Source organism: Dipodomys spectabilis, unplaced genomic scaffold (assembly GCF_019054845.1).
Source record: "Dipodomys spectabilis isolate Male_0828 unplaced genomic scaffold, ASM1905484v1 ptg000003l, whole genome shotgun sequence".
NCBI lineage: Eukaryota > Metazoa > Chordata > Mammalia > Rodentia > Heteromyidae > Dipodomys > Dipodomys spectabilis.
In genome coordinates this window covers 12,322,086-12,349,482 of record NW_024870680.1, presented here as the reverse complement: position 1 = coordinate 12,349,482, position 27,397 = coordinate 12,322,086, and the positions used below count along the sequence as shown (strand labels likewise).

Here is a 27,397-nt window from a genome sequence, read left to right as displayed (position 1 = left end):
CATCTCCTCTTACTCCTCTCCATGTTCCCCTGTTCCCCAGACTGGCTGAGTCTAGGTGCTCGTTGCTAGGATGGCTTGTCCCAGTTGGTATTCAAGGAGGTTTGAACTCAAGGCCTGAGCACTGTCCCTGAGCACTTCTGCTCAAGGCTAGTGCTCTACCACTTTGAGTTACAGTACCACTTCCAGTGTTTGGCTGGTTAGAGATACGAGTCTTGAGCCATGCTTCCAGCCTGGCTCTTTGCAGGTTAGTTGGGAGATGGAGTCTTAGGGATTTTTAGGCCTGGGCTGGTTTTGAACTGCAATCTTTGCCACAAAAGCCCTTTATTATTTCCGATTAAAGCAACAAGGAGTTATTCTGGAATGACAAAACTTCTTAGATGTGAGAATCTTAACACAGATATGCCCAATATTTTAGAGTCACGTAGTCAGTACCAGAATACATAACGCAAAACACAAAAGGCAAAACTCAAAACCTAAAATTTTGACAACGTTTAGACATCTTTGCTAACAAAGCACATCAGATGATTGGGCCTCAGTTACCAGGGCCTGGGAAAAGAGCAACTTGTTAGCAAGGCACCTTAGAATAGATGGATGGGGAGTAGTAAGCTTGGTGGAAGGTTAAGGGTCAGATGGGACCAAACCCTTAACCCACCATGTGGTCAAGATGGCGAACTCAAGATGGCGAATTTCTGAAAAAATGCAAAGAAACCCTGAACAAATAGATCAAGCCTACATTGGCTAGTCTTTGAGAGGGAACCTAGAGGGGGGGTCCCCGGGACCCAGCCTGCATTGCACTCTTTAGGGCACAAGCCAAAATGTAGAAAAGAGAAAGGGAGAGATAGGGAAAGTTGGACATGAATGGCAGAAAGAGAGAGCAAAGAGAGCCTGAAAGTAAATAGACTTCTGACCATTTACCATTGCAGTGGCAAAAACTGTCTACATCTGAGAATGGCATAAAAATGAAGCGCTCTGGCTTTCCAGGGAGCGCAGGAGGCATTTCAAAGGGGTTTCACCGCTCGGGTGTGACTCGCAGCACCCCATTAAATATGTAGGAGAGTCAGTCTGGTGAGTGAAGGAGAGCTGACCAGGCAGAAGCAGCATCCCGACTTCCCCCAGAGCCCACTAGAGAGAAATGGCCAAACCCCCAACACCAAGCGTCCTCGGCTTCTGAAGTGACCGGCCTTTCAGCTAAAGGCTGTAGGAGCTCTCTGGCGTGGCGCCACTTCTGGACAGAGACTGAGCGACAGAGAGGCGTGGAGAGTAGTTTCACTCACCAGAATAGAGAAGTGGTGTGGACGTGGATGTGAAGGCCAGCAATGTGCTGTGTCCGCAGCAGACAGACGAGTTCGCAAAAGGCCCTCAGAACTGTGGGTATTCCTCAGAGCAAAAAGGGAAAAACAAATAGAAAAAGAAAAAAGTAAAAAAAACAGAGAGGAATCCCAGCTATCCTGACTTTAAGCCCTTTATCCGAGTCATGGCACCATTTATGTTAGGTTTTAAAAAAAGGTAGCCGAGTAAGAACAGCACCACGCACGTGGTATTCAGGTAAGGGGTAGGTTTATTCATCATTCTGGCTGGCACCAGACCATGTTGGCCCTCCACATGGCTGGGAAAGGCCTGGGAATGAGAGCTGGGAAAAAGAAGAGAGAGCTGGGAAAGAGAAGAGAAGGAAAGAGTGAGAAAGAGCTGAGAAAAGAGCTAGAAAAGAGAGTGTCTGGGAAAGGTGGGAAAGAGAGCTAGGAAAGAGAAGAGAGCTGGGAGAGAGAAGAGAAGGAAAGAGCTGAGAAAGAGCTAGAAAAGAGCAGAGAGAGAGGCCAGCCAGTTTCTATAGAAAGCCAGGAGAAGGATTTTCTTCCCCCTTTGGGCAGCTGTGTGCTGTGTGCCTTTAACAAGTCGCTTCCCCTTTCTGAACCCTCAGGCCTCATTCATAAAATGGAATAGCAACCCCATACTCAGGTGGGGTATGGATTAGCACAAAGGACACACTACCCCAGTACCCCAGTCTCCCTGCCTGTGTGCTCATCACAGATCATCTAAGTGTTGGCCTCATCCTTACATCCTCACCCCACTGCATTGTGACTGAGCTCTGCAGGGCTGGCTGCTCAAGGAGGCCACAGAGGCCCGAGAAAGGCTGATGGCCCAGGGTCCAGCCCCCTGAAGGCATCCATGGTCTTCATGCACTGTCTTACCTTTGAGGGAAAAGCTTGATCCAGCCAGGGAAGGAGAGATGCCCAACAAAGACCTGGAAGGAGCTGGCTTTGGGGAGCAGACAGCCCCCGAGACTGCAGGGCAGACAATTTCTACCTCCTCCCGTCCTCACACTGTCCATGCTTTCTGTAGGACATCTGTGAGGACCCCCGCCTCTTTGTGGATGGCATCAGCTCCCATGACCTGCACCAGGGCCAGGTGGGCAATTGCTGGTTCGTGGCTGCCTGCTCATCACTTGCCTCCAGAGAGTCGCTGTGGCAAAAGGTGAGGCAGGGGAGGGGGGATGGGGGGGGGGGGCTGGAGGGCTGCCATCTCAGCCTGACATATAGGACTTTGTGAACAACTGCACCAAGTCTCATGTAGGAGCAAACATCGGGTTTTCCCTCCTTTACCCGTCAGCTGAGTCCCCACAAACAGGCACTGAGACTGTCTGGAGTTCTTAAGGGGTCTCAGATGTGTTCCCTCCCAACTGCTGGAGGCCTAGATCCCTGGAGCAAAACAATGTAGAAGCACCTTCCTGCATCCTTTTCAATGTAGACAGACCACTAACACTTAGGAACCTGCTGTGCGATGAGAACCAGGTTGTGTCCTCCTCTAGGCCCTTGTTTTCCAGTTGTTCAACAGGACTAGTTCAGATAACTCCAGCTTTGTGATTGCTGGTTCATACCTCTGGATTTTGAATGGGCCCTGGTCCTGCTTCTTGGACTTTAAATAGCAGTGCTTGACCGTGAGATTGCTAAAGCTCAGGGCTCCTTTCCTGGGGAGGTAGAGAGGCTGGGGTGGAGGCCAGATTTGAATTGTTGGTGGAGATCTGGATTCCCATCCCGGCAAACACAAGTTTTTATTCCTTTCCTGTCTCTGCCCTTACTCTCCCTTCTCAGGGCTGACAGTGGGATTGGAGCCCCAGCCTTCCCAGTTGGAAGCTGTGTGACTCTTAGCGAAGCTGTCTCTCAGGGAGGCCTGCTTTTGCAGGGTCTGGCACTGCAGGGTGCTCAGTGGACCCTGGGAACTGTGGCCAGTGTTAGGATCATTAGTATTTCTAGAACACAACACAAGGATGTTCCCCTAAAGCTGGGTGCTAGAGACAGAGAGGTTGCTTCCCCTTGTCTGCTGTAGCATCCCTTGGCCAGCAGAGGGCACTGTGCCCTTGACTGAGGCTGGGATTGTGGGAGATGCCCCTGTTCTCACATTGATTGAACAGGGTGTGGCGCTTCACAGTGCCACAGTGTCACCCTGGGACCCAGCTTCCGATGGTCCTGTAGAGTCAGGACAGCTGTATGCTGTGGACCCTCGAGGCCATCAGAACCACCACCACAGCCTATAGATGTGGGTCCCGTGGGATCTCCAAGCAAGGCCTCAGAGAGGCACTCTTCAACCCTTCAAGAGCTATTACTTGTGAACTTCCAGGCCTAGAGAGGGTCCAAGCCTGAACCGTTGTTGGGATACATGACTAGTACACATTGCAGATTCCTGCTGCTTCCCTCCCTATCTCCCTCCTCTCCTTCCTTTTTTCCTTCCTTCCTTCTTCCTTTGTTCCCCCAGTCAGTTGTGGGACTTGAATTCAGGGCCTGGGTACTATCCATGAGCTTTTTCACTCAAGGCTAACACTTTACCAATTTGAGCCACAGCTCCATTTCTGGTTTTCTGGTAGTTAATTGGAGATAGAGTCTCACAGACCTTCCTGCCCAGGCTGGCTTCAAACTGAGATCCTCAGATTTCAGCCTCCTGAGTAGATAGGATTACAGGCATGAGCTACCAGTGCCTAGCTTCTTTTGTTTTATTGTAGTGCTTGTACCGGACTTGAACTCAGGACTTGGGCACTGTCTCTTAGCTTTTTTGCTCAAGAATGATACTCTATAAACTTGAACCGTAGCTCCACTTCTGGCTTTTTGCTAGTTAATTGGAGATAGGAGTCTCATAGACTTTCCTGCCTAGGCTGGCTTCGAACAATGATCCTCAGATCTCAGCCTCCTGAGTAGCTAGGATTCAGGCATGAGCCACCAGGCCCTGGCTTCCAGCCACTTTCTCTGAGTCCCATCCCAAGCTAGCCAGGGTCCAGCTCTGTAATTGCCTGTTTATCTGTTACCTCTCCTCTTGAGGTGAGGTCCCTGTGGGCAGACCTGGCTCTGGGTAAAGCCTGCTGATGAGCTTGACAGGGCTGACACAGAAGGTTTGGGAGTGTTTGGGGAATGAAAGCTCTCCTTTTCCCCCAAAGGTTGTTTGATCCAGCTTGACAGTTCCATGGACAGCCTCACTGGCTGGTCCTCCTCTGCCTCTAGTGGGCCATAGCAACTGGGGCCATCTGCACATTTGAAGGGGGGAAACCCTGCTCCCTGCCACCCTGTCCCTGTCTAGCTCCCTCTCCCCCCACAGCTCCCCATCTAGCTGGTGGCAGAGGCCCAAGGCTTCAGGCAGGAGATTGCATGCTGGGTATCTTCAGCAGGCCTGTTTTTTTCTTTTTTTCTTTTTTTTTTTTTTAAATCTCCTCCTGCAGGGGGCTGAGACTCCAGCCCCGGTGGTCTCAGAGGCTGATCTCCAGTAGTCTGGTCCCGGGGGAGGCTGGGGCAGGGCTGGGCACTCTCAGTAATTACACACTACCCCTGACTGCTGCTATGGTGACAGCCCCTGGGTCCAGGAAGGAGACCCTCGGGAGCTCATTATTGTGTCCTGTGTCCCTGTCCCTGCTGACTGGCTTCTGTTTGTTGTTACCCCTCACTTTCTTGGCCTGTTGCCCTGTAAGGCCTCCTTGCCCTACCTCCATTTTCTCCATGGAAGGACAGTGGAAGAATCGGGGTGCACAGCCCTACTTCTTACCCAGTTCTACATCCTGGGGCTGAGCCTCAAGGTCAAGAGTGTCACATCTGTGGCATACATGGTCCTCTTCCAGGAAGCCACTCATTTACTCCTAGTCCTTCAAGTGGCCTGGGACCAGCAGGCACAGAGTTCAAAAACAGCCAGATTGTTTCTGATTCAATTGGATGCCTTGGTAGTTGCTAGCCTGGGGCTGGTCACAATCTTTCTTAGTATGTACCTCTCAAGGTGTGGAAGGAAAGCAAACCCCTGATTTTGAGGGTTCTCTGATACTCAACTTCTGTTCTGCCAGACCCCTCTTGCAGCAAAGGTACTGTGGCCTCTCCAACTCAACTGTTTTCCAAGAGCCAGGAGTGGACTGCAAGTGACCAGGCTCTGTGAACCTCTGTGATAGTTTTCTTGAGCATCTGTTACAGGACTGTTGTGAGTTGCAAACCTGTTGCCTGCCCCGAGTCTCTGTGTCAGGCTCTGGCCTGGCTGTGGTGTAGGCTGAGGAGAAGCAGTCAGGATCATGATTAGAAGGAAGGTGGAAGTAACCAGAGTCCAGGGAAGGAGTCTGGATGCTTATAGGGGCAAAGGATGGGGGTGGGCTACGCTGGGACAGGGCTGGGAGAGAAAGGCCTAGGATGGTGGGGGGGGGGCAGTACTTTTTTAGTCCCATTTTGGAAGTTGCCTCTCAATTCCTTCCCTGTAATATGTGCCAGTTTCACTCTCAGTTTTGAAGCCCAGTCCACTTCAGTTGGGTCCTGGGGAAGAAATATGAAAAAGTACAAAAAGTCCTAGTAACTAGCAGCCTTAGGGGTTTCTGTAGACCCTTGAGGTTAAGAAGGTGTGTGTGTGTGTGTGTGTGTGTGTGTGTGTGTGTTGGTCCTGGGGTTTGAACTCAGGGGCTGGGATCTGTGCCTTAGCTTTTTTTGCACAAAGCTGGTCATTTGAGACACAACTCCATTTGTGGCTCTTGGGTTATCCATTGGAGATAAGAGTCTCATGGACTTTTCTTGCCCAGGCTGGCATCAAACCTTGATTCTCACATCTCAGCCTCCTAAGTAGCTAGTAGTGCAGGCCCATCTTGTTTGTTTTGACGTGTAGTTTTTGCAATTACGCCATAGGTGTTGGGGGGCTTGCTTTTCCCCAAAGTTCAATCCTGTCAATTCAGTGTTTGGCGGGTCCTCTGGAGGATCTAGTGACCAAGCAGCATTCAGGATGTCACTGGGCTGGGCCCACTGCAGCCTCTGCCTCCTTCCTCTCCTGCTGGCCACAGCCCTCTCATCTCTCCTACTGGCCCTCCCTCACCCTTATCGGCCCCTCTTCTACTCTGTGTGTGAAGCCTGCCACCTTGGTCATCGGGCTTCTGCCGGCCAAACCCCTCTATCCAGGTGGAGACCAGGACACACCTCCTCACCTGGATGCCAGACTCCTGCATGCTTTGGTCCCTACTCTTAGGCCTTTGGACTCTACCAATAGCCATCCTGGCCTGTTACCTGGGCACAAAGTTTCTGTCCCAGGAACCACTGCATTCTGGGAATTCTGTATGTGCATGGCTAACAGCTTCTCCTGCCTCTTCCCTACCTGTGACTCTGGTCTTAGTTTTTGGTTTCTTTTCCATCAGCTTGCACCCTCAACCACCTTAGTCACCTTCTCCTATACCTAAAGCCTGGGCTTAGCACTACTATCCCTGGAGGTCTTCGGTCCTCACCCTCCGGGGTACTGCTCCCTCCTCAGCCCCAGCACACACCTTTCTGAACTGCATTTGGTCCCTGGCCAGTGCACTATGCTCTCTCCCCACTTGTACATATTCCTTGTGTGTATGTGTGTATATGTGTGTGTGTGTGTGTGTGTGTGTGTGTGCACATGTGCATATGCACACACACCAGTACTAGGGCTTGAACTCAGGGCCTGAGCACTGTCTCTTAGCTTTTTCACTCAAGGCTGATACTCTCTCACTTGAGCTACAACTCCATTCTGTTTTTGGCAATAAGAGACTCACAGTCTTTTCCTCCCTGGGCTGGCTTTGAATTCTGATCTGCAGATTCTAAGATCTCGGCCTCCTGAGAAGCTAGTATTACAGGTATGAGCCATTGGTGTTGGACATGACATGTGTTGGACTCCTTTAGCATGTGGCCCATGACCTCCACTGCTGTCTTATTAATGGCAATCATTCATTCAGCATTCCTGCTGAAACGTACTTGATATTATTCACTTCTGAGGGTCACCCACATGGCAGGCCTTGTTCTCTGCATGCTGGCTTAGAGTAATGCACAATGTCTCTGCCCTCTCAGGGTTTATGGGCCTGATGTCTTCCTTGGTACCTCACTGTTGTTCATGTAGCCCAAGATACTACCAATGTGCTTATATTCATTGAGCAACGAGCCCTGCTTGTGGTGGTGCAGGACAAATAAGCCAGCAGTCAGACTCAACTGGGTGGGTGATTTTACAAAGTATCCCCCTGGAGCCAGGGGTGGTAGTGCATGCCTGTAATCCTGGCTACTTGAGAGATGAAGGCAGAAGAATCACAACTTCTTGGCCAGCCCAGGAAAAATGTTAGCAAAACCCTGAGTCAAAACCAAAGTAAAACAAAAGGATTGGAGTTATGGTTCAAGTGTTAGAGACTTGCTTAATATGCTTAAGGCCCTGGGTTCAATTCTCAGTTCACACACAGACACACACACACACACACACACACACATACAAACACACACACATACACAAATAAAATAAAAAAGAAGCATAGTCCCAGGGTCAGCAGCCTGGGATAGACATGGCTAGAAAGTAGATTCCCAGGTTGTACCACAAAGGGTTAAACCCAAAATTCCAGGGGTCAGCAATCCATTTCTTTTTTTCCTTTTTTTGTTCTCCTTTATTTTTTATTGTGAAAATACTGTACAGAGGTGTTACAATTACATGGGCAAGATAATGAGTACATTTCTTTCTCTTTTTTTTGGGGGGGGGGATCCTGTCATGGGGCCTGAACTCTGGGCCTGGGCGCTGTCCCTCAGCTCTTCAGCTCAAGGCTAGCGCTATACCATTTGAGCCACAGCGCCACTTCCGGCTTTTTTCTTTTTGCTTATGTGGTGCTGAGGAATCGAACCCAGGACCTCATACATGCAAGGCAAGTGCTCTACCACTGAGCCACCTTCCCAGCCCTAATGAGTACATTTCTTATCAAGCATTGTTGCCTCCTCCTTTGTTTCCCCTTCTCATCCCTTCCCAGCCTCCCCCCACCCCTCCACCAAAGTTGCAAAGTTCGTTTTTGACATGACAACTTGTATTTCTCATTTTTCTAACTTGTGTAGATGATTGTGATGTGTACTGAGGTTTGAGCACTTCAGCCACAGGTGGGCAGTAATAGCTGCTGGGCTGGGTCTTGGCAGTGGGAAGGAGGTAAAGGTTTGTGCACACTTGGAAGCAGAAGCAACAGGCCTTGGTTGTTGGATATGGGAGAAGTTGGCTTGGGTGACCCCAGATCTTCAACCAGGAGGCCCCTTTCTGGTTCTGTTCTTTGCTTCCTGCCTTGGGATCTTTGAGTCGCTCCTAATGGACGGACCTACATGGAGCTCATGCTCCCCTCTCCCTTTCTCCTTCCCTCCCTTGCATACAAGCCAGCTCCCAGCCCAGCATGTAGTCAAGGTGGTTGCCACAGCAGTTGACATCAGTGTCTGGTCCCCCGAGGAGCCTGCTGCCATCCTGCCTGCCACAGCATCTGCATTAGGACTGCTGCAAGAAGCAGAGAGGAAGCAGTCAGGGATGCACACCCAGCTTGAGACCTGGGAGGGGCTGGGAAGGGCAGGTGGCAGAGGAGGCGGGCCCTCTAGGTGGCCTCTTGTTTTGGCATCCGAGGCCCCAGCCCATTTGGTTCCTGAACGTTGACGGGAGCAGCAGCAGCAGCAGCAGCAGCACCTGGGCCATGGCGGAGGACGGGCCTCAGAAGCAGCAGCTGGACATGCCGCTGGTCCTGGACAAGGACCTGACCCAGCAAATGCGGCTACGCGTGGAGAGCCTGAAGCAGCGCGGGGAGAAGCGCCAGGATGGTGAGAAGCTGCTGCGGCCTGCCGAGTCCGTGTACCGCCTCGACTTCATCCAGCAGCAGAAGCTGCAGTTTGAGCGTTGGAACGTCGAACTGGACAAGCCGGGCAAGGTCACCATCACCGGCACCTCGCAGAACTGGACGCCTGACCTCACCAACCTCATGACGCGCCAGCTGCTGGACCCCGCTGCTATCTTCTGGCGCAAGGAGGACTCAGAGGCCATGGACTGGAACGAGGCTGATGCCCTAGAGTTCGGGGAGCGCCTGTCGGATCTGGCCAAGATCCGCAAGGTCATGTACTTCCTCATCACCTTTGGGGAGGGCGTGGAGCCTGCCAACCTCAAGGCCTCCGTGGTGTTTAACCAGCTGTGATGGGGCCAGTTGCTGCGGCTGCCCCTCCTCTGGCCCACCTGCCCTCTCCCCTGCCCAGACGTCCTTCCCTACGTGTGTTTTGGGGGACATTCTTCTAGCTGCTCAGCCCTTTCTCGGCTTGGCCCCTTGAGTCATACATCCTCTCCTTTTCCCTGGTGCTCATGCTGCGGCCTGCAGGAGAATGATTCACAGCTCCGTAGTCTAGAAGCTGGACCTGCCGTAGATGAGGCCGTAGAGGCCCCGTTGGGACCCTGTGGACAGATGGACAGACTCAAGCACCTGCCTTCTCTACTTCATTGTGACACAGAGAGACTGAGTGAGGGACTGAGAGATCCAAGCAATCACCCATCTCGCTTCCCACAGACGACAGGAGCTGCCTCCTTGGGGAACCCAGCAAACAGGTGTTTGCTGCCCTCTGGCCACAGCGCCCTTTGCTGAAGCCTGTATCCGTTGGTGATCACCTTGTTTGAGGACTAGGAAGATGCTGCTCCTGTCATGGACTGAGTGTAGTCCCAGGATGCCTTGGGGCTATCGGTTCCTATGGGGCTTACTTGAGAAGTAGGGGGTGGCTGGCTCTGCAGGCTGGAATGGCTGCAGGGGTGGAGAGTGGAGGATGATAGGTAAGGTCACACAGAGATCTGTCTGCCTGTGCGCATCCATGTATACATTCTTATGGATGTATACCAGAGTCTACACCTGCTCTGTGGATGAATCTCGTGCTCGATTATCTGTAGCAATTTCTGCTGGTTAAAGGTTTGGTTGAGATTACTTTGGTTGAGCTCCTTTTGGCCTTCCTGTGGGACATAGAATAAAGGGGAGGCAGGTTAGTGGAGGGTAGGGAGTACTGAATAGAGAGTCCTAGGGCCCTGAGTTGGAGACATTAGTGTTCCTGCTAGGAGCTCAGGCCTTTTCCACTCACTGTTCTGGGAGGCAAATGCTTGTTCCATGCTGCTGCAGCCTCTCTGGCATTTCCTGCTCCAGCACGGCTGCCCGGGTGCAGGTGGGGAAAGCCAAGGGCCCTTAGAGTGGCTGATGGTCTATAAAGTAGGCTGGAGTTGGCAGGGTGTGACAGGGGACACTGGCCTCTGAGGTCTCAGTGGGGGCACTGTCCTTGCCAGAGAGAACTCAAGGCATGGTTATCAGCAGTCAGTTTTGCCCCAAGCCTCATTTTCCTTTTAGACCGCTCAGGCCGAATCATCCTGCATACCTCAGCAGGGCCCAGCACCTTGACTCAAGGCCAGCCCAGCATTTGGTCCCTCAGCAGCCAGAGATATGACCCTGCCATTGCTCTTCCTGTGGCAGAGCTGTCAGGATTTGGGAGCAGAGGTGCTGAGAGCCGAGTGTGGGGGACCCCATCTTAAGAGACATGCAGCTGGTGCTGGAGTCAGGGTTCTATAGGTGGAAGCCCCAACTGGGGTGGGAGCCCTGGTCCTTTGTACTCCTGGCTCTCGGTCTGCTCCTGGCTGATGCTTGCGGCCATGGTTAACAGCTTCTCTGCTGACTTCTAGAGGACCCCAGGCCTTGGACAGGGCTCCTGCCCTTCTGTTTGTTTGCTTTGCTTCTCCCTGCAGCTCTCGGGATACTCTGGATTCACAATCACTGTCCACTCACCACCCCTTCTGCTCTGTGGGGTCCCCAGTGCCCCTGCTGTGCGTGCTGCGTGTCCCCAATAAAGGCTGTGTGCCCTGGCCTCAGTGGTGTATGTCTCTTGCTGCAAGCACAGCTCCTCTCAGGGACTCCGATTTCCTCATACCTCCCAGCTCTGAGCAGCCCTTCCTCCAGCTCCACATTCCCTGCTCCTCCCCCCCCTAACTTCCAGGGATGAGGCTAAGCAATCGGGTGACTGGCCAGGCCCCACGTCCCAGTCCCAGCTGGGTTTTGTTGGATCATCTGACTTTCCCTGACTAGTATGAAGCCCAGCAGAGGTCTTGCTATCTTATTCTCCCCTCCTGAGGGACAATGGGGCAGGGGCGGATGGAACTGGGGAGTGGCCGGGGGAGGGATGATGAGTCGGACCTGGGCCCAGTTGTAGCCTGGCCTTGGTCACTGCTTTACCCCACAGTCCCTGAACACATCACAGCCCCAGATCTTCCAGGAGGTGCTTCCGGATTTGTGAAGGCCCTTCTAGCCCTGCTGTTCTGGGACCATTAAACCCATGGTCAGATGGGACTGACACTGGCCTTGCTGAGTCTCAAGGCCTCCTCACCTTTGTGGCCCATTGATCCTGCCTAGTTCTGTCCCCTCAGCAGCTCTCAAAACCACTCATTTTTGGACAGAGCCACTGAGGCCCAGAGGAAGAGATCTACTGCCCAGGTTACAGAATGGTGAGGGTGAGCAAACCTCTGAATCCATGTACCTTGGCTCTCATGGCACTGGTCCTCTTAGGCCGGGGCATGTGTCCCTTACCCCCCCCCCCCCCACCTGAGGGCCCAGACTTGGTTCGCTAGGATGACTTCCTTCCCAGACATGGAGACCAGAGGCCACATTCATGATTTTGCTTGGAAATAACTTAGCCTCACCCCACCTTCTCTTCTTCAGTCTGGAATCTTCCCACAGCAGCTGCTGCCGCCTTGCCTATTTCTCAGGGCATCTAGAGACCCCCCCTACCCCCCCCCCCGTCTCAGCCCCACACCCCATGGCTCAGGAGTCTCTGCTCCCCCCACCCACTCATGCACACCGCCCCCCCCCACCCCCCAGCTAGTCCCAGCCAGTCCTGGAAGGGCGTCTGGGAGGAGGGGAATCCCGGGGAGGAATCCAGCCATCCCAGGTACAGGAGCAGGAAATGATCTGTGTTTTTTTAAATCATCAAAGAAACTGTGGGGGTAAGGAGACCTGCTGTTCCCCAAACCTCTGTCCCCACCTCTTCCCCAGAGGGGTATGTGGAGTGGGAGGGTCCTATCTGAGTCCTGCTGTATGGCAGCCTCTCCGAGCCTGTGTCCTACAGACAGTCAGGACTAAGAGCCGTGCCTCCCTCACAGGTGTTGTGGAAGCTGAGTGGCCGTGTTAGTAAACACTTCCATGAGCCAGGCTCCCACTGCAGGGAGCCGTTACAGCCCAGTGGCTGGAGACTCGCAGTCTCACAGAAGACAAGGGGTTTGGAGAACCATTTACTGAGCAGGTACTCGAGGTTCAGAGAGGCAAGGGAATTGCCTGAGATGACCCAGCGGGCTGGTGCTGATGGCAGCTGGTGTGTAGACCAGAGGGATGGGCAAGCCCAGGGCCTGGTTCTGTGATTCCAGACAATCATGGAGGCTGTGTCCTCTACCAGCGCCAGGCTTAGGTGGACCAGCTGAGGGGATATTCAGCCTTTGCCTTGTAGCCTGGGGAGGGGGAGCCAGGGTCCAGAGCTCCCCTGCCTGTGTGAGGTGCTGGAATGGCTGTGGCCGCATCAGCATCCTCGTCCTGTTTGGATACCTAGCCTTCCTGGCCACTGCGTCTGCATTGGACACTCTTGGAATCAGAAGCTGATAATTGCGTCTCAGGTGCTCAGAACCCACTGGGTTTGAGGGCTCAGAAAGGCCTGTGCCTCACACCATCCAACCTGGGTGTCGGGAACCCCCCTGTAGGCTTGCACCCCACAGCCTTACCAGCATTGCTCAGAATGCTGTGAGTGACCCTCAGAATCCCAGGGGGGGCGGGGGGAGGCAGAATCTGAAAAGCTTACTCCCCATGTCCCACACAGGGCCTGAGCAGTGCCATCCTCCCTGGGCTCCTAATCCCAGCCTGCTCTTCTCTGATCTGTGGCCTTGGCAGGAGGTACCCCAGAAAAATGAGAGCCCAGATTCTTGGGTCTAGGTGGGAGTCCTGAAGAAACCCAGCACCAGGTGGCGCTATGGAGCATCCATCAGGGACCCTGTAGTAAGCTATGATGAGGTCACCTAGGCCTGTAGGGTTTCACATCCCACCATCTCCTCCCCAATGACACATCAACCCAAACAGCACCTCCCAGAGTTTTCTGCACCCCCATCTCACTCAATGGCTTGGTGAGATGGCATACGTGTACCATTCCAGACACTTAGACCAATTAGTCTTTTCGTCAGTCTTGGAGGCTGAACTCTGGGCCTGGGCACTGTCCCCCAGCTCTTCAGCTCAAGACTAGTGCTCTACCACTTGAGCCACAGCACCACTTCTGGCTTTTTCTGCTTATGTGGTGCTGAGGAATGGAACCCAGGGCCTCATGCATGCAAGGCAAGCACTTTACCACTGAGCCACCTTCCCTGCCCCCATTCCAGACACTTAAAGAAGCACAAAAAGAGGGATCGAGATTCAGGCCAATAAGTCCCTATTTTGAAAATAACCAATGTAAAAGGCACTGGTGGAGTGACTCAGGTGTTAAAACAACTGCCTAGCAAGCAAGGGGCCCTAAGTTCAAACCCCAGTCCCACCCTTAACCCCCCAAGAAGGTTTTTAGGATTAGGGAATGTTTACATAGGTTCTACCACTGGAGAATCTCTCATCTGAAAATCCAAGTGCTCTGAAATCTAAAATTTTCTGAGCCTCACAGCAGTACTCAGAAACTTTTTAGATTTCAGCATCTGAGTTTTCTAATCAGGGTTGCTTAGATTGTATCATCAGATGCCCAGTAAGTGCCCTAGTTTCCAACTTGGCTGCAGATATGCCTACATTTTACAGTTTGCTTTTAGAATGAGATCCAAAACAAAGCCCATAATTGTAATTGGTTGGATGCCCATCCTTTTGATTTTTTCCTTGCAAATTTTGTTGGCTGCAGAAACCGGGTTCTTTGTCCTGTGCTATTTCCCCTATGGCTGGATTTTGTAGATTGCACCTTTGTGGTGTGAAAGAATGTGCTCTGTTGCTCGTGTTTCCTGTGCAGTCTTTGTAGGTGTCCTGTGCACCATTCGGGAGACATATCATGTCTGCTTATCTTTTTTATGTGACATGAGAATCCATTGGAGACCCTTGAATAAATCCGTTCATTTTTCAGTGGTTCCAAAATGATGGTGGTCCTGTCTACTAGCTAGTTCATTTCTCAGTGGAAACTTCTCTTTGTCTGCCATTTGCTTAGCCTCCGTGCAGGGCAAGGCAGGATCAGCACTTGACTCGTGATTTTCTAGTCTCCTTGGAAGAGAGCAGCCTCCAGCTCAGCAAGGATTGGTCCATCAGCCTGCTTCCTGACCCTTCTCTCTGGCCCTGGGTATCTGGGGGCTTCCTTGACTGCTGGTGTAGCCAGATGTGGTATCGTGGGTCAGTGTCTATGCATATGTGAGCATGCCTGCCTGGTCAGTCTTTTCCTTTGACTCAGTGCTGGCTGGCATTGGGTAGCTGGCTACTGGAGAGGAATGAGAGGCTGGCTGGGGCCTCATCCTGTACCGGGGCCAATAGCTATGACACAGGCCCCTGGGGATTCCTGACTCTAGGTCCCTAGGCCCTGGAGCCTCATTAGGTGCTTTTTGAGCCACAGATGACTCAGGAACAAAGCTTGAGTTTGACTAATGATGTTTCCTAGATCCCAGCGTGCATCCCACACTGTGTGCGAGCCTCTTCTCCCTCCCTTCTTCCCTCCCTCCCCATGCAGTCCAGAGCACTCCACAGGATGGGGGGGGGGGGGCAGGGAGGCAGCTGCAGGGGAGGACAGTGGCTGGAACCTGGTCGCAGCTTAGGACTCCTTGTTACTGTGCTCTTGAGCAGCTATGGGCTTCTCTGGACCTCAGCCTCCATCTGTGCCTGTGGGGGACCCATTTTGGATCCAAGGCTTCGCCTTAAAATCAAAGTGGAGAGACGGGAGAAGTCAGGCAGAGGGCAACCTAGGGGTTTTTGTTTGTTTGTTTGTTTGTTTTTTAAGACAAGAGTGCAGGGCGCTGGTGGCTCATGCCTGTAATCCTAGCTACTCAGGAGGCTGAGATCTGAGGATCGCAGTTCAAGACTAGCCTGGGCAAGAAAGTCTGTGAGACTCTTATCTCCAATAAACCACCAGTGCCACTGGAAGTGGCACTTTGACTCAAGTGGTAGAGTGCTCCCCTTGAGCTGAAGAGCTGAGGGACAGCATCCAGGCCTGGAGTTCAAGCCCCACAACCGACAAACAACAACAAATCCACAGAGTAGCCAGGCTGTGGTGGCTCACACCTGCAATTCTAGCTACTCAGGAAGTTGAGATCTGAGAATTGCAGTTTGAGATTAACCTAAGCAGAAAAGTCCGTGAGACTCTTCTCTCTAATTAACCAACCAGCAGAAGTGGAGCTGTGGGCTGTGGCTTAAGCACATGAGCTTTGAGCAAAAAAGCTAAGAAACACCAAGCACCAAGGCCCAGAATTTAAACCACAGTAACGGAGGCTGGGAATGTGTCTTCGTGGTAGAGTGCTTGCCTAGCAGGCATGAAGCTGTGGGTTCGATTCCTCAGTACCACATATACAGAAAATATAAAGCCGGAAATGGTGCTGTGGCTCAAGCGGTAGAGTGGTAGCCTTGAGCAAAAGAAGCTCAGAGACAGTGCCCAGGCTCTTGAGTTCAAGCCTCAGGACTGGCAAAAAACAAAAACAAAAAAACAAAAAAAACACAGTAACAGTGCATGCATGCGCATGTGCACAAGCACATACATGCAGATGAAAGGGAAGGTGGGGAGCAGGGGAGGGGGGGACCTAGTGCCGTTGAGCTATGGTGGCTCCACATCCCAAGCCTGGCTGTGAAGCTCAGGGAGGCTGTGTACCTTCCTCACCCCTGCCCCGGGCAGCCTGCCAGTCACTTCCCAGAGCATTGCCTGCACAGCTGACCCTAAGACCTAGGACACCAAAAACAGCCAGCTTAGGCCGGGCCCCTGGCAGGGCTCCACTAATGGCCATAGCACCTCTCCCCAGAGTTGGCATTTTTATTTTCTTGGTGTCAAATGTCCCCCAGGGAGCATGTTCTGCTGCCAGGATTTCTGTTGATATAAACAAAAGCATCCCCGGATGAGCACAGCGGCGTGGGGCCATGGGGCTGCAGGCTGCTGGGGCTGGCACCGCCCCTGCAGGTCAGGCTCTTAGAGGACGTGCACATCAGCCAGCAGGCCCAGGAGCCACCTGTACCACACTGGTTCTCTTTGAAGGAATTGCCTAGGATCTGGATGGGGCTCAGCAGGGCCAGCTGGTCACGTGGCGTGGAGGGGTGAAGGGTTTGCCCTTCCCTGCCCACCTTCTGCTGCTCACGTTGCTTCTGTTTGCCCTTGTGTGTTTGGGGGACATTGCCAGCTGCTAGGGTGCCTCCTCAGAGCTGCTGCTGATTCCAGGGTGGGCTTTCCCCTTCCCTTCCTCTCCTTGCCCTTCATTTCCTCTGGGTGTCTGCCTCTCTAAGACTGGGAACCTCTTGAGAACAGGGAGCATGTCTGGCTTATCTGGGTCCTCAGTTTGAATCCCAATGTCAAGCCCAGATCTATTCACCTCCAAAAGTGTGTGTGTGTGTGTGTGTGTGTGTGTGTGTGTAAGCTGTGTGACCTTGAACAGATATCTTGCCTACTCTAAGCCTTGGTTTTTCTCATTTGTCAAGTGCAGTTGATGATAGTAATCTACTAGTGGGTTCGTGGTAAGAATGAAGTGAGATAAAGAGGCACAAGATCTCGCCTTTGCAAGATGATCCATAAATAAAGAGAAAAGGATCCTGTGACATAGGCAACACGTCACTCTTTAGGCCAGATACTGGGTGTGTAGCAATGATCAAGTCAGATATGGCCTGGCTCTCAGACCCTGACACAAACTCATGCATTCAGTTAACACATTAAACTCAGTCAATGTAAGTATCTCAGAGAAGTGCTGGGGCCAGGAGTTTGATGGGCGGAGGTGTGGTGCTGAACTGGGGAAAGCTTCCTAGAGGAGGAGGATGGACACTAAGACTGAGTGGGGGGTTGGTTGGCTGAAAGACTGAGTGGGGGGTTGGTTGGCTGAAGAGGTGGAAGAAGAGTAGTTATGGAGTTGCTGCCTACAGAGCCTGGGTCAGGACTAAGGCCCAGGGCCTAGAGGAATGAGGCTGAGGGGACACATTAGGGAGCGATAGCATCAGGTTGGCCTACTGCTGTGTGGTGCAGGGGGAGCTATGGCTGGGTTGCTGTGTGAGGCCTAGGACATGGGATGCTTGGGCCAGGTCGCACCAGAGGGGATGGAGTAGAGGAGGGTTTCAGAGGAATGCAGAGCCTGGGCGGTTCGGTAGCAGAGTGCTTGCCTGCCATGCACAAGACTCTCTGTTCTATCCCTACTAACACACACACACACACACACACACACACACACACACACACACACACACACACACACACACACACACACACACACACACACACACACACCAGACGAAGAAGACAATGCACAAAGCTGGGCATGTTGCTTCATGATTTTAATCCTAGCTACTCAAGTAGAGGAAAGAGGATCACAAAGACCCTAGTTCAAAAACAAAAATACAAAACAAATAGGGTTAGGGGCATTTGAACAGACTTTGCATGCAAGACATCCTGGGTTCAATCTCAGTATTGCAAAAAAAAAATTGGAAGGAGATGATGATGATGGTGGTGATGATGGTGATGATGATAATGATGCAGCAGCCAGCACCTCTGCTTGAATGGAGAAAGGGAAATTGAGGCCAGCATGGTTTCCAGCTTCCTGCTAGGGCTGGCTTGGGTGGGCCTGGATTAAACATGAAGCTGGAGAGGGAGGCACAGGAAGGAAGGAAGCCCATAGGACCTCAGAGTGACATACTCAAAAGGGCCTATGGGAGTCTCCAACCCCTGTGCCCTTGGGGACCTGGAGCCCAGCAGGGTTCGCTGGGTCCCACCTGGTGTGTGTCACAGGTGTCTGCATGCCTTCCTGTCTGTCCCCTCCAGCCACACAGGCAACCCTTACCATGTCTCTGCTCCCCCCATGCAGGTCATCCCGGACTGGAAGGAGCAGGAGTGGGACCCCGAGAAGCCAGACGCCTACGCCGGCATCTTTCACTTCCATTTTTGGCGCTTTGGGGAGTGGGTGGATGTGGTCATCGATGACCGGCTGCCCACGGTCAACAACCAGCTCATCTACTGCCACTCCAACTCCCGCAACGAGTTCTGGTGTGCTCTGGTGGAGAAGGCCTATGCCAAGTAGGTGTGGCTGCTAGTGGGCTCTGGGTATTAGTCAGGGCTCCAGGCACGGAGAGGGAAGGGGCTGGTGGAGGCGTACAGCGCGCTGAGCCCAGGCCCGAGGGTGTGGCCATCTATGCCGGGCTGGGTGGGGTGGAGGCCTGGATCTCCTGAGGGGAAGAGTGAGTCCTCCCTCCAAGAGAGAAAACTGGGCTCAGACAGGTGTCCTGTGGTCATGGGGCAGGGCTTACCTTCATGTTCACGGCCATGCATCTTTCCTCTACGTACAGACTGCCAAGCCCTCCTTGGAGCCTACTCTGGGGATGTGGTACCTGAGGTCCTGCCCACAGGTCTCCCCCTTTCCCCTCCAGCCATCTGTCTTCCATTCCACCGCTGCTGACTCCTCCTCCTCCTCCTCTTGTGACCAGGCCCTGGATCCCTAGTATCCACCAAGTGACTGGCTGGGGAGGGCAGAGGTTTGCTGAGCTATGGCATGGGCTGTGGTAGGAAAGCTAGCCAGCTCTGTGGCGACCTCTTCCCAGCTTCCTCTGAGGCCCATTTGTGCCTTGGAGAATGTGTGTGCCTGAGACAGAGGAGAGAGGGAAAGGAGGAGGGGGAAGAGAAGAAAGGAAAATCATTTAGGTTTGAACTCTGGATCTAGGTGGGCGCTGACCCTCAGCTCTTCAGTTCAAGGCGAGCGCTCTACCACTTGAGCTACAGTGCCATTTCCAGTTTTCTGGTGGTTTATTGGAGATAAGTCTCACAGCCTTTTCTGCTCTGGCTGGCTTTGAGCTGTGATCCTCAGATCTCAGCCTCCTGAGTAGCTAGGATTGCAGGCTTGAGCTACCAGTGCCAGGCAAAACATATTTTTAATCCTCAGGGGGAAAAAAAGTAACAAAGTCTGCCTCCTGCTGGTCACTGCCCACCACCCTTGGTACAGTGGCTCTTCTATTTGAGGGAGGAGGGACTCTGGCCTTGCTTGGTGTTTGGTTGGGTTTTTGTCTGTTTTGTTTTGTTTATGTTGTTCACTTTTGGCTTGGATTTTGAAGTGCTGGGAATCAAACTCAGGGCCTCACACATTAAGCAAGTGATCTACTGTTGAGTTGTATCCTTAAGTTAAGCTGTCGATGTTATTATTGTTCTTTTTTGTGTTGGTTTTGTTTCATTTTCATGATCCTGGGGTTTGAATTTCAGGGGTCTTATGCTTGCTGGTCAGGCATTCTATCTCTGAGCCATACTTCCAGCCTTTTTTGCTTTTGTTACTTTTCAAATAAGATTTTGTGTATATGCATGAGTCAGACTGGACCTCCGTCTGTCTATTTGTTTTCCATGCTGCTGAGCTGACAGACATGGATGTCTGTCATCCATGAGCAGCTCTTGATTGAATGGGGTCTCGTGTTTATGCCAAGGCTGGCTTTAATCCTCTTGATCTCTGCCTCTCTAGTAACTAGGATCATAAGTTTCATACACCAGCACTTGGCTTCTTACTCTTTTTTTTAGTTTTATTGTGATAATATATGCGTAGCACAGTAACAATGTGTAGGCCTGAAACTCAGTGGCATGTAATTATCACCCACAATTCCAGTTTCCATCACCACTATCTCCACTCCAAACCTCTTCATCCCCAACAGAGATTTTTTTTTTCCCCATTAAGTAGTTCCTCCTCTTTCCCTCCTCCCAGACCCTGGAATCCTACACTATCGGTCCCTCTGTTTACTTTCTTTTACTTAGCATGGTATTTTCAAGAATTCCAGACATGTTGCAGCTTATATCATAATTTCCTCAGTGTGTGTATGCGTGCGTGTGCACATGCACATGTGCAGGCATGTGTGTGTGTATGCGCATGCATGCACGCACGCATGTGCATTGGTACCAGGGCTTGAACTCAGAGTCTAATGCTCTACCACTTGAGCCACATCTCCAGTCAGGCATTTTGCAGGTTCATTGGAGATATTTTCTCACAGACTTGTCTGACCAGGCTGGCTTCAAACGTCAATCCTCAAGATCTCAACATCCTGAGTAGCTGGGAATACAGGCACGAACCACTGGCATCCAGCTTCCCTTCTCTTTATGGCTCCATGCTATTCTCCTACATGTTTTTTGTGACATTATATCTGTTTATTAATGGATTGGCTCTCAGACTCTTGTGTGTGTGCTGCCATGAGTATGAGTGCAAATTCTGTATTCAGAGAATTGCTGCCCCTGTTTTGGGTCTTGCTTACCTCCTTGAAGAACTGCCAGCTGTGTTCCACACTGGCTGCCCCATTTTTTTTTCTTTATTTGGTCGGTCGTGGGGCTTGAACTCTGGGCTTGGTCACTGCCCCTGCGCTCTTCAGCTCAAGGCAAGCGCTCTACCGCTTGAGCTACAGTGCCACTTCCGGTTTTCTAGTGATTTTTGGAGATAAGAGTCTCACGGACTTTCCTGCCCCAGCTGGCTTTGAACTGTGATCTTCAGATCTCAGCCTCCTGAGTAGCTAGGATGACAGGCGTGAGCCACCGGTGCCAGGCGGCTGCCCCATTTTATGCTTATTTGCTTTATAAATTATACAGTGAATGCATGCATTTATAGAAAACCCAGAAAGTATAGAAAGAATTGCACAAATATCAGCTCCGACCCCCTTTCCTGTTTTGGGCAACCTGAGTTCATGAACCCCTGCCCCTGTGGGCTCCAGGCCCTGCCCCCTCAGTCTCCAACCACCTAATTCACGCTCTGCCCTCATCAATAACAACTTAAAATTTTAAACATAGCTGGACTCTAAGGAGAGGACCACAAAGGTGCAAGGCCTATGTGCCTCTGATTATATAAAATAATATTTATTGAGGGGCTGGGAAGGTGGCTCAGTGGTAGAGCGCTTGCCTTGCATGCATGAGGCCCTGGGTTCGATTCCTCAGCACCACATAAGCAAAAAAGAAAAAAAGCCAGAAGTGGCACTGTGACTCAAGTGGTAGAGCGCTAGCCTTGAGCTGAAGAGCTGAGGGACAGCGCCCAGGCCCAGAGTTCAGGCCCCACGACCGGACCCCCCCCAAAAATATTTATTGAAATGAATTCCAATGGAAACAAGAAGGTTTTTTCTTTGTTGCTGTTTTTGCTTTCTTTTCTTTTTGTCTTATTTGTTTATCTGCCTTTGGGTGGGCAAGGGGGGGGGGCACAGAAATGGAGGGACAAAGGTTGAGCAAATGTAGCAGTGGTACTCACTAGATATACTATGTTGAAATGAACTATACAACTTGTGGGTGGGAGTAGGAGGGAAAGACTGGAAGAGAACAAAGGGAGGGGTGACTTAGTCAAAAAAGAAATGCGCTCATAGCTGAGTGCTGGTGGCTCATGCCTGTAATCCTAACTACTCAGGAAGCTGAGATCTGACATCATTGTTCAAAGCCAATCTGGACAGGAAACTCTTACCTCCAATTAACCATAAGAACCTGGAAGTGGATCTATGGCTCCACTGTGGTAGAGTGCTAGCTTTAAGCGAAAGAGCTCAGGGACAGAGCCCAGGCCCTGAGTTCAAGCCTTATGACCAAAAAGAGAAAAAAAAAAAAAGAAGTGTACTCACTACCTGACTTATGTAACTGTAACCTCTCTGTATATCACCTTTGTAATAACAAGTAAAAATTAAAATTAAAATTAAAACTTGACCTGATTTCTTTAAAAAATCTAGTTGGAATGGAGGGGGTAACAATGTTCAAGAGGAAGTGTACTCATTACCTCACTCATGTAACTGTAACCCTCCGTATAGTATCTTTACAATAAAAAAAAAAAATCTAGTTGGAATCTAGCTATATTTTCAAGTGTAACCGGTGCTAACATCTTAACTGTTGTGGGGATTTTTCCTGTCTCTCCCCCCCCCAATCCTCTGAAATCACATCAGCATTAGTTTTTGAAACCAAGCCCCTCTTGCTGGACATTTAGGTTATTTTTGATATTATATCCTTATAAATCATATTACTTATCCAGAATTGGTCTATTTTTGAAACCAAGCCCCTCTTGCTGGACATTTAGGTTATTTTTGATATTATATCCTTATAAATCATATTACTTATCCAGAATTGGTCTATCAAAAGATACATGAAGCTGGGCGCCAGTGGCTCACGCCTATAATCCTAGCTACTCAGGAGGCTGAGAGATCTGAGGATCGTGGTTCAAAGCCAGCCTGGGCAGGAAAGACCATGAGACTCTCATCTCCAATAAACCACCAGAAAACTGGAAGTGGCACTGTGGCTCAAGTGGTTAGAGTGCTCTCGCTTGCCTTGAGCTGAAGAGCTGAGGGACAGCGCCCAGGCCCAGAGTTCAAGCCCCACGACTAAAAAGAAAAAAAAAAAAGATACATGAGATATTTTAATGCTCTTGGAAATAACCACTAGGTGTTTTGGACAGCTAATTTGTAAAGAAAGATCCACCAAGGCCTAGGGACAAAGCGTCCTGAAAGTTGAGACCTGGGTTCTATCGCATCTTGGCTGTGCTGGGGCCTGCTGTGTGACCTTCCCAATTTGCTTGACCTCTCTGAGTTTCAAAAATCTCCCCTAGGAGGTAAAGGATCGAGATGGGCCAGGGAACATGAATGGGAGATTTATTTTTTTCCACATTGCTCCCCAGGCTGGCGGGCTGTTACCAGGCCTTGGATGGAGGCAACACGGCAGATGCGCTGGTGGACTTCACAGGGGGTGTTTCTGAGCCCATCGACCTGACTGAAGGGGACTTTGCCCACGACGAGGCCAAACGGAGCCAGCTGTTTGAGCGTGTGTTGAAGGTGCACAGCCGGGGAGGCCTCATCAGCGCCTCTATCAAGGTGAGAATTCAGCCCCGAGTGCAGAGAGCTGGCTGTGAGGCCCTGGGCAGAGCCCGGGCCCTGGGCGGCTCATCAAACAGACCCTCAGCCCCTGGGGGATGGAAGCCAGTGCTGGGGATCAGGCCTAGACCCTGCCCTCCCTCCTCACGGGGCAGTGCCCCCTCCTCCCCTCTTCAGATCCTCTTGGACGGTGGGTGTCCTGGTCCCTGAGGTCCTGCAGTCGGCGGGAAGGTGGGAAGGTGGAAGCGTTGGACCCAGCACTGGGTTCTCAGGAGGGTCATCTGACTGCATGCATTGCTCGGGTGTCAGATGAGAAAACTGGGCTCAGCGAAGGCACGATTTGAACCCAGACTCACCTGTTCCCTGCTAAACAGGCTCTCTAGAAACAGACAAGCCCTGGTTGGTAGCAATTGTTGATTTGGGTGGTATAAATACTCCTACGTCCACCGCCAAGTTCCAGCTACCCGTGTTTTAACCGCCAGTACTTAGCAATCAGCTGAGCCAGGGCAGGTGGGCTCCAGCACACTGTCCATTCCTGGGATTTGCCAAGGCAGCCCAGCGCTTCCCCTGCACAGCCCACAGCCTGCCAGTTAGAGACTGCAGCTCCAGGGCCTCCCTGCAGGGGGCGTCGGCCCCCTGCCTAGATCTAGTGCTAAGTCTCATCCGGGTTCCACCTCTGCGCATCTGTGTCCTCCTGCAGGCCGTGACAGCGGCTGACATGGAAGCCCGCCTGGCGTGCGGCCTGGTGAAGGGCCATGCGTATGCCGTCACCGACGTGCGGAAGGTGCGCCTGGGCCATGGCCTCCTGGCCTTCTTCAAGTCTGAAAAGCTGGACATGATCCGGCTGCGGAATCCCTGGGGCGAGCGGGAGTGGAATGGACCCTGGAGTGACACGTAAGGCCCAGGGAAGAGGGCGTCGGCATATGGGTTTGGGCAAGCACAGGTGGGCCTCCTGGAATAGGTGGCACCCGGGGCTTGAAGAATCAGAGGAAAAGAAACTTCTGAGTATGTGTGGGAATTTGCCCGGAGGTGTGAGGAGCTGACCCGTGGGGGACAGTTGGTGAGACGCTTTTGTGGAGAGTGGGTGGGGGAGGCAGAGGGGGGCCAGCAGCCCTGTGAGTGGGGCTGCTGCTTTGTGCAAGGGAGCCCTCTCCCTTGGGGTTTCCGGCCCCTCGTCCTAGATCTGCAACCTTGCTTCTAAACCTCCTTGTGGTAGCACGGGGACAGCCTCAGGTCCCTGTGGGAGGGGACAGGCAGGCTTGACCCAGGGTGCCCCTAAGTCCCCTGCACCGAGGTTGGCCTGGTGCTGAGCCCATCCCTTGGGGGTGGTCCTCCTCTTACACTGCTTTTCCCCTTCCCCCGGCCCTTGCACCCACCCCACAGCTCAGAGGAGTGGCAGAAAGTGAGCAAGAGTGAGCGGGAGAAGATGGGCGTGACCGTGCAGGATGACGGCGAGTTCTGGTAAGTTTGGTGTTGGGGCTGAGGGGCACCTCTGGGCCTTGAGGAGTCAGCAGCTGGGACTGCAGCCCAGCCCTGCTAGCAGTTTGCTGTGCGTCCCTGGATGTCATCTTCTGCAAGATGAGCGGCCCAGGAGAATCCTTTGATCACCCGAGGGTGCTGCTCTGGCACTCAGGTTGAAGCCTTGAAAAGTGGGCAGCAGATATGGGGTGCACTGGCAAACGGAGTGCACAGATATGGGGTGCACTGGCAAACGGAGTGCAGAGAATAGGTCGAGGTGGAGAGACAGCACACCTGTCATAGCGTGGGAGGAGGGAGCTCAGGGGAGACAGGAGTTAGGGCTGCGTTGGGAAGACGAAGCATCCTGCATCCATCCACCTGTGTCCACTTACCTGAATCCATTCACCATGTCTATTCTCATCTGTCCTTTCCCTGCATTCTATTCTGTCACCATGTCATGCTCATGTGGAGACGTAGCCACTTCCTTGGCAAGGATGGGGGCAGGCAGTACGCCCTGAGTGGGGTGAATGCCATGAGGAACACTCCCCCCTCCCAGGCAGACCAATGACAATGAGCCTTGGCACGCTGGCTGTGACCCCTCTGTAGTGCCAACTGAGCATGTGCACACACCCCAGCCCTGGCTGCAGCTCTAGATGAGACCCACTGCCCAGTCTGGCTCAAGGCAATTGAATGAAGGCAGCCAAAGCCTCCTTCATGAAAAGGGCTGCCTCTCCCGTCCCTGCTGACACACTCACACTCTACGCAGCTCCCTTACCCCTGGCAGGCTCCCGGAAGTGGGCATAGCTGTGGTGACCCCAGAAAATGCTGGCTGCTACCACATACTGCCCACCATGCTTTACCTAGGCCTCCCAGAGGTTCAGCAGGAGGTAATGGACAAAGACAGGCTTGATAAGTCACAGAGGGCTACTCACTAATGTTTTGGGGTTTTGTTTTTTTGTGGATCAAACCTAGGACCTTGGGGCTGGGAATGTGGCTTAGTGGTAGAGTGCTTGCTTAGCATTCATAAAGCCCTGGGTTTGATTACTCAGTACCATGTAAACAGAAAAGGCCGAAGTGGTGGTTCAAGTGGTAGAGTGCCAGCCTTGACCAAAAGAAGCTCAGGAATAGTGTCTAGGCCCTGAGTTCAAGCCTCAGGACTAGAGAAAAAAAAAACCAAACCCTAGGACCTTTCACCTGCTAAGCCATCTCTGTACCGAGCTACAGCTTCAGCTCTACATTAGTGATTTGTGCCGGTACTAGTGCTTGAACTCAGACCTAAGCACTGACCCTTAGCTTTTATGCTAAAGGCTAGCACTATACCACTTGAGCCACAGCTTCATGTCTGGGTTTTTGTGGTTAATTGGAGATAAGAGTCTCATGGAATCTACTGCTCAGGCTGTCTTTGAACCTTGATCCTCAGATCTCAGCCTTCTGAGTAGCTAGGATTACAGACATCAGCCACCTGTGGCCATGATTAATATCACTGTCCCTTAGCGTGAACTCAGGACCTAGGCACCGAGCCTTAGCTTTAAAGGCTAGCACTTTACCACTTGAGCTACAGCTCCATGTCCAGCTTTTTGCTGGGCAATTGGAGATACATTTCATAGACTCTCCTACCAAGGCTGGTCTCAAAACATGATCTCAGATCTCAGCCTCCTCAGTAGCTAGGATTATACACATGAGCCACTGGTGCACAGCTTTGTCCCCATTTGGCAGATGAGAAAACTGAGGCCCAAAGTGAGCTTGCTCCCACATGAAGACATTCAGGGAACATAGTGTGTCAGGTGTGTGGGGTGGGGACAGACACCAGCTCAGGCCCTCTTCATGCCCAGGATGACTTTCGAGGACTTGTGTCGGTACTTCACGGACATCATCAAGTGTCGACTGATCAACACATCATACCTGAGCATCCACAAGACGTGGGAGGAGGCCCGGCTGCGTGGCGCCTGGACGCGACACGAAGATCCACGGCAGAACCGCAGTGGGGGCTGCATCAACCACAAAGACACCTTCTTCCAGAACCCACAGGTGGGCAGTCTTGGGGCCTGCTGCCTTGCTGGGGGCTCCTGAGTGGAGACATCCCTGGGCCTCAATGTGTCTGTCTACAATGGGGGTAGGTGGGCATGTTGGCTGTATCCAGAGGTCATGAAGCCCCGGCCTCCCATCTGATGTGAAATGGTGGTTCTCTTTGAACCGTAAGCCTCAGATCCAAGCCTCCTGAGTAATGAGGATTACAGGCAAGAGCCAGGGGCTCTTGGCTCTAATTTGCATTTATGGAGCGCCAACTGTGGGCTAGGCACCTCAGTGAGTTCTCCAAGCCTTCCAGCAGGGGGCAGTATAGATAGCAGCAGGCCCATCTAACAGAGGCGATGTCATTGACCTGGCCTAAGCTCATGCTGTCTGGAGTGTGGGCTCCCCTGTGCCCTACTCTGCATGCTCTCACTGCAGTGTCTCTTTCCTTGGCCACACCTGCAGTATATCTTTGAGGTCAAGAAGCCAGAGGATGAAGTGTTGATCTGCATCCAGCAGCGGCCTAAGCGCTCCACCCGCCGGGAGGGCAAGGGCGAGAACCTGGCCATTGGCTTCGATATCTATAAGGTGAGGCCCTGCTGTGGGCACAGCGGGTGAGGGAGCTGGAGTTTGGGCTGCCTGTGTTTGGGAGAACACTCTACAACACTCCGGTCAAGCCATCCAGGTCACAGA

The 27,397-nt window shown here is 52.1% G+C and overlaps 1 protein-coding gene across 1 annotated transcript in view; it reads left to right on the top strand.

Annotated features, from left to right (window-relative positions):
* Capn5 (calpain 5) overlaps positions 1-27,397 on the top strand; it is a 60,938-nt gene that overhangs the window by 25,278 nt on the left and 8,263 nt on the right. The window contains exons 3-9 of the mRNA XM_042687578.1: positions 2,341-2,472; positions 18,262-18,470; positions 23,044-23,236; positions 23,937-24,130; positions 24,620-24,697; positions 26,527-26,722; positions 27,170-27,292. Of these exons, the coding sequence (XP_042543512.1) occupies positions 2,341-2,472; positions 18,262-18,470; positions 23,044-23,236; positions 23,937-24,130; positions 24,620-24,697; positions 26,527-26,722; positions 27,170-27,292 (1,125 nt within the window). The remainder of the gene's footprint in view (positions 1-2,340; positions 2,473-18,261; positions 18,471-23,043; positions 23,237-23,936; positions 24,131-24,619; positions 24,698-26,526; positions 26,723-27,169; positions 27,293-27,397) is intronic.